The sequence below is a fragment of the Thunnus albacares genome, chromosome 3 (genome assembly GCF_914725855.1).
Source record: "Thunnus albacares chromosome 3, fThuAlb1.1, whole genome shotgun sequence".
Taxonomy (NCBI): domain Eukaryota; kingdom Metazoa; phylum Chordata; class Actinopteri; order Scombriformes; family Scombridae; genus Thunnus; species Thunnus albacares.
The window spans coordinates 20,413,350-20,427,736 of NC_058108.1; the positions used below are offsets into that span (position 1 = coordinate 20,413,350).

General features: G+C 42.1%; 1 protein-coding gene and 1 long non-coding RNA gene across 5 annotated transcripts in view; one reads left to right on the top strand and one right to left on the bottom strand.

The window, feature by feature from the left end:
• Positions 1 to 2,258: 2,258 nt before the first annotated feature.
• On the bottom strand, positions 2,259 to 10,139 carry LOC122979462. The gene is made up of 3 exons (XR_006402859.1): positions 6,390 to 10,139; positions 5,143 to 5,221; positions 2,259 to 2,492 (listed from the first exon to the last, which is right to left on the bottom strand). It is a non-coding gene; the product is annotated as an uncharacterized LOC122979462 (long non-coding RNA).
• A 132-nt stretch (positions 10,140 to 10,271) lies between these two features.
• The window catches only part of ndst3 (N-deacetylase/N-sulfotransferase (heparan glucosaminyl) 3), a 44,841-nt gene continuing 40,725 nt past the window's right edge, over positions 10,272 to 14,387 (top strand). Inside the window, exons 1-3 of one of the 4 annotated variants that reach the window (XM_044346932.1) lie at positions 10,272 to 10,705; positions 12,347 to 12,438; positions 12,548 to 13,840. In XM_044346932.1, the coding sequence (XP_044202867.1) occupies positions 12,842 to 13,840 (999 nt within the window). In that variant the 5' untranslated portion in view covers positions 10,272 to 10,705; positions 12,347 to 12,438; positions 12,548 to 12,841. The remainder of the gene's footprint in view (positions 10,706 to 12,346; positions 12,439 to 12,547; positions 13,841 to 14,387) is intronic. The other 3 variants (XM_044346931.1, XM_044346933.1, XM_044346934.1) reach the window with 3 other exon arrangements.

Genomic DNA, 14,387 nt, shown 5'->3' on the forward strand with positions numbered 1-14,387 from the left:
GTGTGTGTGTGTTTGTGTGTGTATGTGCGTGCGTGCATGTATGTGTGTGCATGCCTGTGTCCAGATGTACACCTTCATTTTCAGCAAGACAAAGGATTTATCTTTCTCACCTCCATTATTCACTAATTTCTTTTAACTCATTTCAACTCCTCTTTGCCTGCCCTTCATCTCTCATGTCTTACAATAAAAAACACAATCAAGTACATTAAAGTAGAGACCGTTTTCAATAGTAAGTCTTGTGTTGGTCAAGAACACAAACAGCTGGATCCTACAGTCCCCATAATGTAACTGATGATGATGATTATTGATATTTTTTCAGACTGGAAAGCGCCCTCCAGGGCCACAGAGAACATTACACAATTATTTTCACAGACTGAGCAGTACTCCCAATGACAAGTAAACTTATCTTGATGCGGACTGCCCTGATAACCATTGTCATCTCTCTATTGATACCATCTAATAAAGGTATAAAAATACTTCTCTATATATGAATTGATCTTGATGTGTAAAATTGGTGGAGTGCACCTTTAAAAAGAAGCAAAATGAGGCTGCTGCTGGAGAAGACGCTGGTCATTCTGTATCTGCTATGGTGGATTTTTCTTACTATGATTATTGTGAGTCCAGATAGAAGCCCTGTTACAAGCTGAAATCTGTAACCTTCCCACACAATGTCACCTTCCCCTGCAGTGATAGGTCTCCAGCGAAGATGAACAAGTTGTCATGGAAGGTTGTGGGAAAGCCTGCAGTTTATTTGAACTAGCCATTACAAGAGCTTGGAAAATATCTCGGCTAATGAAGTGTGAACCTACTGGACTTCTGCTTGATTTTGATGCGTGGAACTATAAATGTGGTGCGAAATGTGTCGCTTCCAGTATGCTGGCTCAGTTTTAAGTGGACTTTATTGGCATTGTCAGCCAAGACAGGAGCAACCTGACAAGTCACGAGTATCCGATCAACTCACTGGCAGAGTACAGAGAGAGTCTCCAGCCTTGGTCAATGTGCTGGTATTTGCATTTTATACTCCACCACACGAATGAATATATTAGCTAATTATTATTTATAAATCCTTATGGAAACCAACTTTAAGTTTGAGAAACACTGAATAAATGTAAAATATCTAAATTAATTACATGATAGTTTAAAGTTATTGTCAGGGTGGGTGAGTGGAGCAGGTGGACCGAAATGCAGAGACGGCATCAGAGGGATAACAAAACCAAAGAAGTCAAAAGAACAAAAACACAAAGAGTCCAAAAACAGAAAGAGTCCTGGTAGGACGTGACAGTTATGAGCCCCAGTACCACATACACAAACTTATGTTTTTGTTAATTATTCTCAGACAGCAGTGAACTATTCCATATTTATGTGCAGCTGCAACAAACAATTCAAGAAAGTGGAACAAAAGCGAAAGTACAAGTGGACAGAAAATAGACAAAGTTAAACAGCAAAACATGCAACTCCCTGATGTTTCCCTTTGCAAGAGAAACAATTTTGCTAAAGAATGTGTTGCTGCTTTGTGCGGTAATGTTAGTATTGATAATGATGTGCATGATTTCCTTGTAATGACTGTGATAGTGACAAAGTGTAATTGAACCTATAACATTATTCTTATGTTGAGAATGCAGGATCCAGGTCCATCTCAATAGATAACCTAAGGTAAATTAAATATAAGACTGACAATAATTTTTGTTATTATCAACAAATCTTGCGAAAAGACCTAAATCTACAATGTGTCAGTTCATCTCTTAATACTCTCTGACTTCCCCTGCTGTCAGGGGTACCTAGCCAAAACCCCATTCATTACTACTGAAGAGTGTAAATTTTTAAAAACAACAAAGGCTAAAACAGCTGGGCACTGAGTGGTGCTCTAGTTAGTATTTACGGCAACAGGATGGTCTATGTGGGATCCAAGCGGTAACTACCATAACTTGAGACTGAAGCCAGTGCGGAGGTATCCTAAAGTGCAATGCCACCAACGGCCACTGGATCAAGTCATTAATTTTTTTCAACAAGTCAATATGTATGGTCTTAATTGCTAAATTTTGGTCCTCTAATAAGTGTGCTGGTGGTCATTTTGGAAATTATTGCTCCGTTAATACAATTTGAAAGCAAGGCAAAGCAACTTTATTTGTATAGCACATTTCAACAACAAGGCAATTCAGATTGCTTTACATAAAACTTAACAGGCATCAAGACAAAATGTAAAAGCAACATAAGGCATTATAAAAAGACATTTAAACACAATTAAAAGAGTTAAATAGAAAATAAAAATAGGCTATTATAGAATAAGAGATAAAACAGGAGAGTGAAAGTTACAGTGTAGGGTATGATATTAATCAGAAGCCTTGAATTTGATTTAATAAAAGGCAGCAGCAAACTGACAAGTCTTCAGCCTTGAACAGAGAGTTGTAGCAAGCCTGCAGTTTTCTTGGAGTTTGTTCCAGTAATGTGGAGCATAAAAACTGAACGCTGCTTTTCCATGTTCAGTTTTGACTCTGGGGACAGAAAGCAGACGTGTCCCAGATGATCTGAGATGTCTGGATGGTTCATAATGTAGCAGAAGATCAGAAATGTATTTTTGCCCTAAACCACTGAGTGCTTTATAAACCAACAGCAGTATTTTAAAATCAATAAATCAACAGGTAGCCAGTGTAAAGACTTCAGAACTGGATTGATGTGATCCATTTTTTGGTCTTAGTGAGGACTTGAGCAGCAGTGTTCCGAATCAGCTGCAGCTGTCTGGTCAATGTTTTAGAGAGACCTGTAAAGACACCGTCACAGTAGTCCAGTCTACTGAAAATAAATGCATGGACAAGTTTTCCAAATCCTGCTCAGACATAAGTCCTTGATATATTCTTCAGGTGATAGTAGGCTGACTTTGTAATTGTCTTTATGTGGCTGTTGAAATTCAGGTCTGAGTCCATGACTACACCAAGATTTCTGGCTCGGTTTATGGTTTTTAACATTATCGATTGAACCTGAGCACTGACTTGTAATCGCTCTTCCTTGGCTCCAAAAGCAATTACTTCAGTTTTATCTTTGTTTAATTGAAGAAAATTCTGGCACATTCAATTGTTGATTTGTTCAATGCACTTACTCAGTGCTTGTATTGGACCATAGTGCCCTGGTGATATAGTTATGTAAATCTGTGTGTTTTCTGCATAATTATGGTAACATATTTTCAATAATCTGAGCTGGTGGGAGCATGTAGATGTTGAACAGAAGAGGCCCCAGAATGGAGCCTTGGGGAACTCCACAGGTCATTTTTGTCTGCTCAGATGTGTAATTACACACAAAGTAGTCACTGTCCTTTAAGTAGGATACAAACCAGTTTAGTACTGTGCCAGAAAGTCCCATCCAATTTTCCAGTCGGTCTAGTAATATGTTATGGTCGACTGTGTCGAATGCAGTACTGAAATTCTGCCACTCTGTGGCTGTCATTGACAACCTTAACAGAAGACCTTAAGTGCTGTGGTGTGCCAAGAAGTGACTTTGATGACTTTGCTTAAAAACAGGAGGTTTGATATGGGCCTATAATTGTTCATTAGTGAAGTGTTTTGATTGTTCTTTTTTAAGAGTGGCTTGATGACTGCAGTTTTCAGGACCTGTGGGAAGAAACCTTTGAGGACGTATAGTAGCTTTGATGTCTGCCATGTGGGCGTTGATTGACAGCTGCGATTGACAGTTTGCTCACCTGCTGCTCTCCCCAGTTCTGTGACATGCACCTTGTCAGATTATTGTTGCAATATTTTGGTAAGTTTAATGTTTCTTGATTACAATGCCTGCCCTGTTAGCACAATTCAGTTAAAGTAGCTAATGTTAGCCCAAGTGTGCACTGCTTGTTGCTTCTGAGGTACTGGGGCGTGTTTCCACCACAACCCGCACTCCTTATTTGGAAAGTCCTGGCTCCAAACGGAAAAGATAGTGCCAACCGTAAGCTGCAACTCTGGGCTTCAAACCGGTTCCAATGCAAACCAATGGATGATGTCACACTTCGCTACATCCATCTTTATATACAGCCTATGGTGGGATCAAAAATTAACAACAATGCCCACATTCATCACAATGAAGGAACATGTCACCCAGTGCTACAGTATGGTTTGTTGATGTGTTTTCAATAACAATGGTCTATGGTACATAAAAACAAGCTATATCAGGCTTCACAGGCAATACTTGTTAGTTGGATCAATTAATAGTGTTTTGGGGATTTGCTGACAATAAGAAAACAGAACATCACCAGACTTGTCCTTAAAGGTCAATATTTCTGTCCATAATGGTCAATGAAAGATCTGTTTTATGGATTTAAATGTATTGTTCAGACATCAAGAGCATTTACATCCTGCTACTTCATATTTGTTTCCAGATTGAGGTTCAGGAACAATTTTGTCCTTGGAGCCATTACTAGTCTAAACACTACCCACCACTGCTAACTCGCTCACAACAGTCAAAGCACTAAATCCAACACGTACAGTGCTAGCCTCCAGTATTATAGTGAGTTATTATAAGTTAGTTTTTAGTTACTACAGTTTTTCATACAGAGCATTCCCTTCTTCACAGGTAGTGGGAGCCAACAGGACTGAGAAGAAATTTATGATCAAGCCAAGAAAGGATCCTAAAACACTCCAGGTTTTTTGTTTGGTCGGTTATCAAGTAAAAGGGGGCTAAAAATGGAGAAAAGTGAATTAATTTGGTGTGTTATAACATGTTTGAAAGAGGGTTGTGGATTCAATTTTTCCAATGGAGTCAATCACAACATTGAAGTTTTCCCAAAAAAACTTTGGTTCATATTATCATGTTCACACATTACACTGAAGACTGCTGATAAATGAATGCATGAGTCGATCCATCCTCGTTCTCCCTCTTGCTGATAAGATATGCTGATGGACACACATACCCTCTCTCACACGCTTACACACTCATCAAGTGTGCATGGAAGTGTGGGTGTGAGTGAATGTTACAAGTCAGCAATTTCGAGGTGTGAAAATTGCTCTTGCTCTCCAGGATATTTTTAATTTCCTATTAAACATCATTACATCCGCATGATTATGCATGGAAACCACACCCATGTACGTGCACATACACACCTGTACACACACACACTACACACATTTATGCACCATCTCTCTCTGTCAAAGACAAACTCACCAAGTTCATACTGTGTGACTGCCCATGTGATGCTCATCCTTGTCCTCCATTTCATTAGACAGGGGGCGGGTGAGCTATTCTGGGATAGAACGGTAACTCTTTGTTGGTTGCTCAGCTGAAGAGACGTCACCAATAGCAACAGAGACCTATGGCCTCCCCCCTGTGGCGTCCAGCTCTCATAGTTATGGTTGCGAGTATCCATGTCTGTCTGTGTGTGTTTCTATGGGTTCATCCCACTATGTGTGCAGACTTTGAGTGTGTACCTGTGTTTTGCATGTGTATACAAACGAAACAGGATGTGATATATCACTCACAGATCTATAACACTGGCATACAGCGAGGGATGAACACGTTAGTGTCAGTTGCAGATGAGGGAGACGAGCAGAGGAGAGGAGTGATGTGACGGTTATCGATCCTGCCTGGTAATTACAGCGCGATTTATTACCAGAGAGAGGGAGTGGTGGGAGTGAGGGAGAGACAGGAGAGAGAAGGTATCATATTTAGTTTGGGGTTGTAAGTCAGGTTTTTGGCGAGAGTGAACAAGGTCAGAGAGAGACAGAGATAGATCACTTTACTCCTCCCTCCCTTGAGTGCTGTGTGATCTGATCACTGTTGTGCTTTCTGACATACTCCCCGTCCTTTCTCTCCCCACTCATTCCTATTTTCTATTTTCTAAATCCTCATATGACCATACAATGCAGATAGCACTGATACTCAACACAAGCAGGACTCATGTTTGTCTTCTTAAAGCCATTGGAAACCAAAATCCACAATGGCCTTCTAACTATGTAATTTAAGGTCTTATGTACATAATAGTAAGCATCTAAAAAGTATTAGAAAGTAGTTTCAAACCAAATTCGAAATGTTGTCATTTAAGTTTTTGTAAACTTTCCTGATATTGGATTTTAATTGGGTGTGGTTATGCTTGGACATTTATTATGAAAATAACTCAATAATTCCACAAACGAGTCATTAACGATGTGACGTGCTGATGTGCTGTGGTAAGCGTATTGTCTCATTTCTGGTTCTGCTCAAGCACTCTTAGCTCTCTCCTTTTAGTGACTTTCTTGCGAGTCACACAGTTTACATGCTTTTCAGATCTGCTAGTTACTTTAGCTTAGCAGTTAGCGATAGCTTCCCTCTCTCCCTCTCCTGCTCTCTCTTGTGAGGGGGGGTCTTATGTTTAGCTATTTTTCTGCCTCCTTTAGTGATAATGGTACGTGTAATAAATGTAGTAGTATATTTACCATGTTGGAGGTGAGGCTCAGTAAGTTAGAAGCACGGCTCTGCACCATGGAAACCCAGTTGTTAGCTACTTAAGTTAGCCAGCCCCCAGTAACTGGTGCGGGTGTCAGGTCAAAACGTGATCTGCCACACCTACACAGTCTTGAAAAATGGTCTAAATAGCAAAATGAGCGTTTTTTTGAACCAGGTTTTCTAATAGTTATGAACATTTATGGATGCTTAATGAGAGATTCAACTTTGATATTATATATATGCATTTTTACTACTACAAACCAAATTTCCAGGGGCTTCAAAAACTCTTTCATACATTTAACCTTTCCATGCATGGTGCCTTTTTGCCTGTCAGAAGCATCACTTGTAATCAGTGTTGAAATGAAGTGTTGATATGATATGAAATGAAGGTGCGCTCTGTCACTCTAACAACAAGCCTGCCAGTGTTTGCGGCTTGTAAAAGTGTGGGAGTGTTGGGTTGTTTACAGAGATGTGTGGGCGTTTAGCATGATCTTGTGGGTATGTGTGTGCATTTATGTGTGTTTCTGTTTGTGTGGAGGCAATATTGTTCCTGAATATGTCAAAAACTATGTTCTTATTGGCGAACCACATCCTGTCTTTCAATGAGTCACACAGAAAAACACACGTACCAAAACACACTTCTAATGTCGATGTTTGATTGAATTGTAGAAACATAGTGATCCTTTCTTTTTTCCTGACCACTTTCTGTTATTCACAACCTACAGTTTAGGCCTTAATGCTTTTGGCCACAACACAATACTTTTTTTACACAACTAACAATCCTTACACTTCCTGATTTTTTGCCTAGTTTTGCTTTCTTCACCAAACAAAAGCTCGTTGTGCATGAAAGTAAACATTTCACTTATAATAAAATATCTTGAAGTTGTTTCTATTGGTTTTCTTCACATGTATGCAGACAGAAACACAGGCCTACAAAGACACAAATATAAACACAGACAGAAGACACAGGGCTAACTTTTCAAACAAAATGATGGAAAGCAAAAGCAAAATGTGTAATAGGAGGCAAACTATGTGTTTCTTATTCTCACTGAGATTTGTATGTATACGTTGTACCTTATAACATAAACCAAGGCCCAATTTCCCCTGTAGATGATTTTTTTCTTCAAAGCAATGTACTGAATATAGGCTTGTTATAGGAGTATCATGTTATGCTGGCGGAGGGATTAGATTAAAATAAGAATAAGAAGTTTATCTGGGACTGCTAAATAAGGAATACATTTGATATTATTCATAGAGCATAGTTTGCTGGTGTATGTTGGTAATGCTGCTACTGGCAGCATTCCAGTAATAGATTGATTTGAGTCTGGTTATTCTATACAGTAGAGACCCAAAGATGGAGGAAGCAAATCTCTTTCTCTCGCTGTGCATGTGCATGTGTACAATTGTGTGCTGTCGTGCACGTGTGTCTTTGCCTTATCAATCTATAAGCGCTGTATTGATTGACCAAAAGATATTTCCTCTAATGTGCTTGGGGATGAGGAGTGCGAGGGGGGGGGCAGCTTTCACTTAGCCTCCAAGCTCTTAAGAGAACATCTATCTATCAACATTTCCAGGCATGGGGAGGGGTCAGGATCAGGTAGGTGGTTCAATCACATGCACACACACACACACACGCACACACAAGCAGGAGCAGGAATCATTAAAATAGCAACAGCTATAAGCAAAGCTCAAGCATGTTGTTGTTTACACTGTGGGAGGCAAAAAGCTGATGCATCTCAGAGAGCTGCTAGTTTGAGCAATAGATCCCGAGCTTTGTGGAAACAGCCAGGAGAGGAGAGTATCATTATTAGTGCCAGGGCTCAGGGTCTAGTATGTGTTTAGTGAAAGTATGTAACAATCTGCCCAATGTTTTGTTTTGTTTTTAATTAGGTGTGTATAACGTGAATGTTGCACTGTCTCAATGCCTCCTGCCATGACTCCTGGGATGATGTGATGCATTGTGATGATAATTTCTTTCCCTGTTTTTACACTCTAGCTCCATTTGTTCTCTTCAGGCTTCGCACAGGACTAGAGACTCACAGAGCCACCATTTAGCTCTCAGCAGGGAGAGAGAAGAGGGGGAATCAGTCGCTCCTCCTCTCTTATCTCTCACTTAACAAAAGCCTCTGATGAAGACAACAAGCATTCTGCCTCTCTCGCTCTCTGTCTCTCTTGCTCTCTCATTTGTCTCTGGCTCTCCTCTGTTTAACAGTCAGAGTGCTAGTTGAACATGGCAGCTCTGACACTTTTCACATCTCTAGTCCTTTGTTGTGTGTGCTTTCACATGTGTGTGAGTGACTGCATCCTTGTGTGTGTTGTTGTGCATAGCACCGACTTGCTTGCCAATGTCTGCGCTTTGTGTATTTGTACTTTAGCCTGTGTGTCCGTACATAAGGAGTGTGTGTGTGTGTGTTTTAGAGCATATGTGTACATATGTGTGTGCATGCATTCTCTTTCTCAGTTTTCACAGCGGTTTTTGTCCTATTGTTTGTGGCAATGAACACGTCTGTAATTATCTTTAGGGTTTGCACACATATGCCTGGGACACATATTCACATTGTAGCTGATGCTGCAGTCTACGCACAGCTGTCTACTTTTCATTTCGGGCTTATTGTCTCCAACTAGCACCACGGCAGAAGTGGTTCTTAGCTTGTAATGTGGAGGAAATGGGTGAACAGCCTCTCTAATTACACTTCACCCACTGACACTAATTTACATACAAACACAATCACACTCCAATCCAAACCTTCATTATCTCTGGATTCCATTCTGTAGGGCATTATATTTTGGCTGGTATATTTCATTCAAGCTCTGTTTCTCAGCACCAATGTTTAGTCATTACGCTAATTGAAAGCCACAAATAGGGATGTTTCCAGTGAGAATGTGACCCAAGAATGTCTAAATTTCTCAAACTAAATGAAGGGTAAGTAAAAGGAGCATGATACTAGTATGAAAATGGGTTTTTTCTCAGCTCGCTGTGTTCATTATGTGATGTTTATGTGTATGTGCATGCTTATGAGTGTTTGTGTGGGGCCTTCGTGCGTAAAGTTTTATGTAGCCAACAATCAGCCTAAACATCACCCTCAGCACAACTGTCTTTTTCTATGGGCTCATACATATTCTTCACACTTCTGACTCGGGTTCTCTCAAACTGCATGCACACACTCTAAATAAGCTCTATTGTAAGGCCATTACAATGTGAATGAGGGGCCCACCAGCTCTATTGAGAGGAGCATGAGTGAGTGTGTGTCAGTGCAAATAGGTTAGAGAGATTGATGAACTAGTAGGAAGGGAAAAGGGTACACCTAATCAAGTTAAAAACACTGTATGATTGACATTCTATGCCTGGTTGATTGGCATTCTACAGAAGTAGGCCTAATGGTGCTGATTTCTAAGTGTGTGTGTATGTGTGTGTGTGTGTGAGTGTTCAGTGAACATGCATGCATGAGTGTATTTTGAATACTGAATGTCAGAAATATCTTGTATTAAATCCCATGATTGATACCATCCCTGATTATTTAAAATGCATTCTTTTTACAGCAGCTACAGTCGAAATGTTTCTCCTTCTTCTCCCTCTTTTCATCCTTGAGCATTACAACTTGTGCAAGAAGCGAGAGAGAATCAGAAAGGCGCGCCATTAACTTGCACCGGTGCGTATCCGCCTGTGACATCCCTCATCCGCCTAACACCAACTAACTGGCTGTGAGCTTTTACCGGGACCGTGATCGCTGATGCCCGAGAAAAAGGCTGTTTGTGTCAATCAACCCGAGCCCCCTCCCTTTCTTTCCCTTCTCTCTCTCTCTCTCTCTCTCTCTCTCTCTCTCTCTCTCTCTCTCTCTCTCTCTCTCTCTCTCTCCCTCTCGATCGCCTCCACTCGTGTAGGCGCCCTTAAACCAGAGCATTTACGCACGGCAGTCAGTCGTTAACGGGCAAGCCTGATATCGGTGCTCCTCCGTCTACTCGCTACCTAATCTCCACCCTAAGAGCAGAGATAAAGGAACAAGTGAGCATAGCGGGAGAGAGGAGGGAGACAGCGGGGGAGACGAGAGTAAGAGAAAGAGAAGAATGATGAAGGGGGGGAGGAGAGCGGATCATTCCGGCTGGCCGCCCCTGCTGCTCTAGTGGAGGGTAGAGAGAGAGAGAGAGAGAGAGAGAGGGGAGATGGCACAACGCTTCAGCATCCAAAACACACGGGAGTGGTGCGCCGCCGAGACCGGAGCCCCGGACCCACCCGAAGACGCATCACACTCACCGCTCTCCCGTCACGTCCTCTCCCCGCACGGCAGCGCTTCAGCCTCGGTAAGAGGTAAGTGGGCGAGTCGGTGGTCGATCTTAACATAAACTTCAGCGGCAGGAGACGGGATGGAAAAGTCTCTGGAAGCATCTGAGTTAATCTTTCAGCCTGTTAAAAGTCTGGGATGTTTATGATGCGGGTTGTTTTCTTTCTCGGATTTTTGCTTGGATTTAACAACACAAACACAGACGAGTCGATTTATTTCTACTTTTTACTTTTTTCCGCAGTTTTTAAGTGTTTATCATTTACTTGACACCACGAGCATTCACTTGTTAATCCATAATATTTAAAATTGCATATTTTTTCATGTAGCTTTTCAAAAATAATTGCAATTATAAATAAAAAAAATTCTAATATGGCCACTGACTCAAAGACAGAAAAAAGGACAAAATGCCTTTGGAATTCATTTTGAAGTAGTCTACAATCTTTGCTTTACAGGTTTAATTTTAAAATAATTCAAAACTTTGCTCATGTAACATTCACAAAATGCATACTGTACTGTATGGGCCTTGCATCATAAGATTCTATTGCATGATTTAGACTACTTTAGGGAGTCATAGTTATTAAAATGTAAAACTTCCATATGAAGTCTCTTGCGTTAGTCCAATTCCAGCGCCCTCCTGTGGCTCCTAATAGTGAGACACAGGCATACCTATAGTATAGTAACATGTTGAACCGGCACTCATAATTGAGACACTCAGCTGCTTGTCAGATTAAATGTGTTTCCTACTTTTGAATCTTTAAACACCAATTTGAAAGAACCTCTTCAAAGATTGAGTAAGTCCTCTTCTTAGCAAATGAGAGACGATTTGCGCCACATCTGTGGTGTGTAACCAAACTCAAACTCCAAAGAAAGAATTTAACACAATTAGTATACTTATTCAAGAACTAATTAGGATGACACACATTTTACTTTCAAGAAACTGTTACTACTTTTCCACTGTGTGGGAGTAACTATAAAGAAAAGTGTTAAGTGTTCTCTTCTTTTTCATTTTCTGGTATCATACTTATGATATATAACTGGAGTTCTTCGTCTATGACCTTCTCCTTGCGTATGCTCTCTAAAGGCAAGGAAGGAGAGAAAGATGGGGTACGTGAAGAAAGACTATTGATATTCAAAAAGACAGAAGGAGAGAAAGAGGGGTGTAGAAAGATAGGGGGGGAGTGAGGCGTAGAGAGAAAAGAGAGAGAGAAAGAGATGCTGTGGGATCTTTTCTTCTCCCTGGCTCCCGGCACATACATTAAGATGCTAATCCTGGTCTTTTTTGTCTCTTTCTATAATTCATCGCATTTTGTTCCTCTCTCTGCTCTTTTTCTCCGTCTCCCTTATTCTTGCACTTTCTCTCGCTCTCCATTTCTTCTGTACTGTCATGGGCTCCCCCCAGATTAGTGCTCCTGGCAAAAGGATTCCAACTCTAATTTTGTGGTATTTTAGATGATTAGGTTTAGGAATAGGACAGAAGTGCACAGAGTTTGGCGCAATTAGAAGAATTCTCTGTAGAGCTTTATGGGACTGATTAGTTGAGCTCTCATCCACCTCCCCTCACTGCTGTATTAACACACAACCAGCTGTTGTTTATTTGTGAGGATTGACTTTTTTGTTGTGTTTGTGCTTTTAAATGTGATGTCACTTTGTGTGTGTGTGCGCGCCAGAGGTTGGATAAGCCCTAAGGATGCAAGTTGTTTTCAATCAGATCTGTAGTTACCAGCTGTGCCCTCACATTCCCCAGGGTGGCACAACCTAGGTACACACACACACCCGTAAGCACGTACGCAGAGAACTAATGCATACTATTCAACCTTGCCCAGAAAATTCACTCTTTCTTCTTTTCTCCTTGTCCCCTTTTTCTGCAGACATTAATCATCACTCGCTCCATCTCTGCATGTGAGTCCACAGGGAAGATTGGAAGGAGAGTACCTCGACTGCGTTTCCTCAATGAAGACCTTTGTTCCCCGACATCCAGCAAAGCTTTCTTCTCCACCTGCCATGGTGACATGACACACCCCTGAGTGGCTTTGCTCCTTTTTTCACACATATAGACAATCTCTTGGGCTCCTCAAACCCCCAAAAGCTGTGCACATACTCTCTGGGCTTCAGCAAACTAAAAAAGACACCTCTTCCTACGCACAACACCTCCTGGATTCGTGATGACGGTGGCCGTGCGATTCCGTCGCCACTTACGCAGGCTCCTGCTCCTGCTGGCCTCCTGCTGTCTCCTCTCCCTCCTCCTCTCTGCATACTTTCTATTTACAAACTCCTCGCCTTCCATGCAACTTGGACAATCTCCTGAGCCTGCCTGCTCACAGCCGCTCTCCATGTCCCCGTACCGTCAACTCCCATACCCGTACCCCCCTAACCCTCCTCACACACATGTCCACACTGACCCGGTAGTGCTGGTGCTGGTGGAGTCCCAGTATTCCCAGCTGGGTCAGGACATTGTGGCTATTTTGGAGTCAGCGCATTTCCAGTTCCGCATGGAGATTGCCTCAGGGAAGGGTGACCTTCCGCCGCTGACAGAAAAGGGCCGCGGACGATATTCACTCATCATTTATGAGAATCTATTAAAGTATGTACATGCAGACACATGGAACAGACAGCTGTTGCATCAATATTGTACTGAGTACAGAGTGGGCATCATAGGTTTCTACCGCTCCACCGAGAACTCCCCGCCTCTCCTCAAACTCCGAGGCCTCCCGCTGGTGCTTAGGACCAACCAGGTGCTGTGGGACTGCTGTGTGGTGTCTAGTTCTCCCCTCCTCCACCTAACCAAGCCTGGGACGGATCGAGGGGCCTTACCTGGGGAGGACTGGACCTCCTTCTCCTCCAATCACTCCACGTACCAGGCTGTGCTGCATGCGCGGGCCAAGGAGGGAGCAGGGGCAGGTAGTGGTGATAATCCAGGGCCTGGCTTCAGTCTAGGCCTGCAAGCCACTGTTGTACAGGACATGGGACTCTATGATGGGGTGAGGAGGGTGCTTTTTGGCCAAGGACTGGGCTACTGGCTCCACAGACTCATCCTGGTGGACGCCATCTCCTACCTCACAGACAGGAAGCTTACTTTGGGCTTGGACCGGCACATACTGGTGGATATAGATGACATTTTCGTGGGGAAGGAAGGGACACGCATGAACGCCAAGGATGTGAAGGTATTTAGGGTGATGGGTGTGCGATAATGTGCATTAGAGAGAGACAGAGTGGGATAGAGAAGATGAATTCCTGTCAGGTCAGTGGTGTTGGATTAGATTTTCCATTCTGCTATCAACTTCTAAAAATAGTAATTGATGGCTTTGCACTCTTGAAGATAAGAAATGTTTACTTATTGCACTATAAGTCTGACAGCTCAGCAAAAGATTTTACCAGGAGTGTATTTCAGAGGATTTAACTTGGGCATGGGTGCACTGAGGGGGTATTTGGGAAAGCTCATGCGTGTGTGTGTGTGTGTGCAATGTCTATGTGTGTTGTGTGCCAAGTGCGTTGTGTATAAAGCATATGTGTTGGGGTACAGCAAGAGGGTATTTATCTCAAATGGAGGTTTAGCCAGAAGTAAAGAGGCCATTTAAGGGAACAAAGACGTGGAGTGAAAGAGGGAAAGAGGAGGGGTGCGGGAGAGAAAGAGAGGTAGTGAATAAGCCTTTGAAAAGATGAATGGCACTTATTCCTCTTTTCCCACGTTCCTCCTCTTAGGGAGACTAA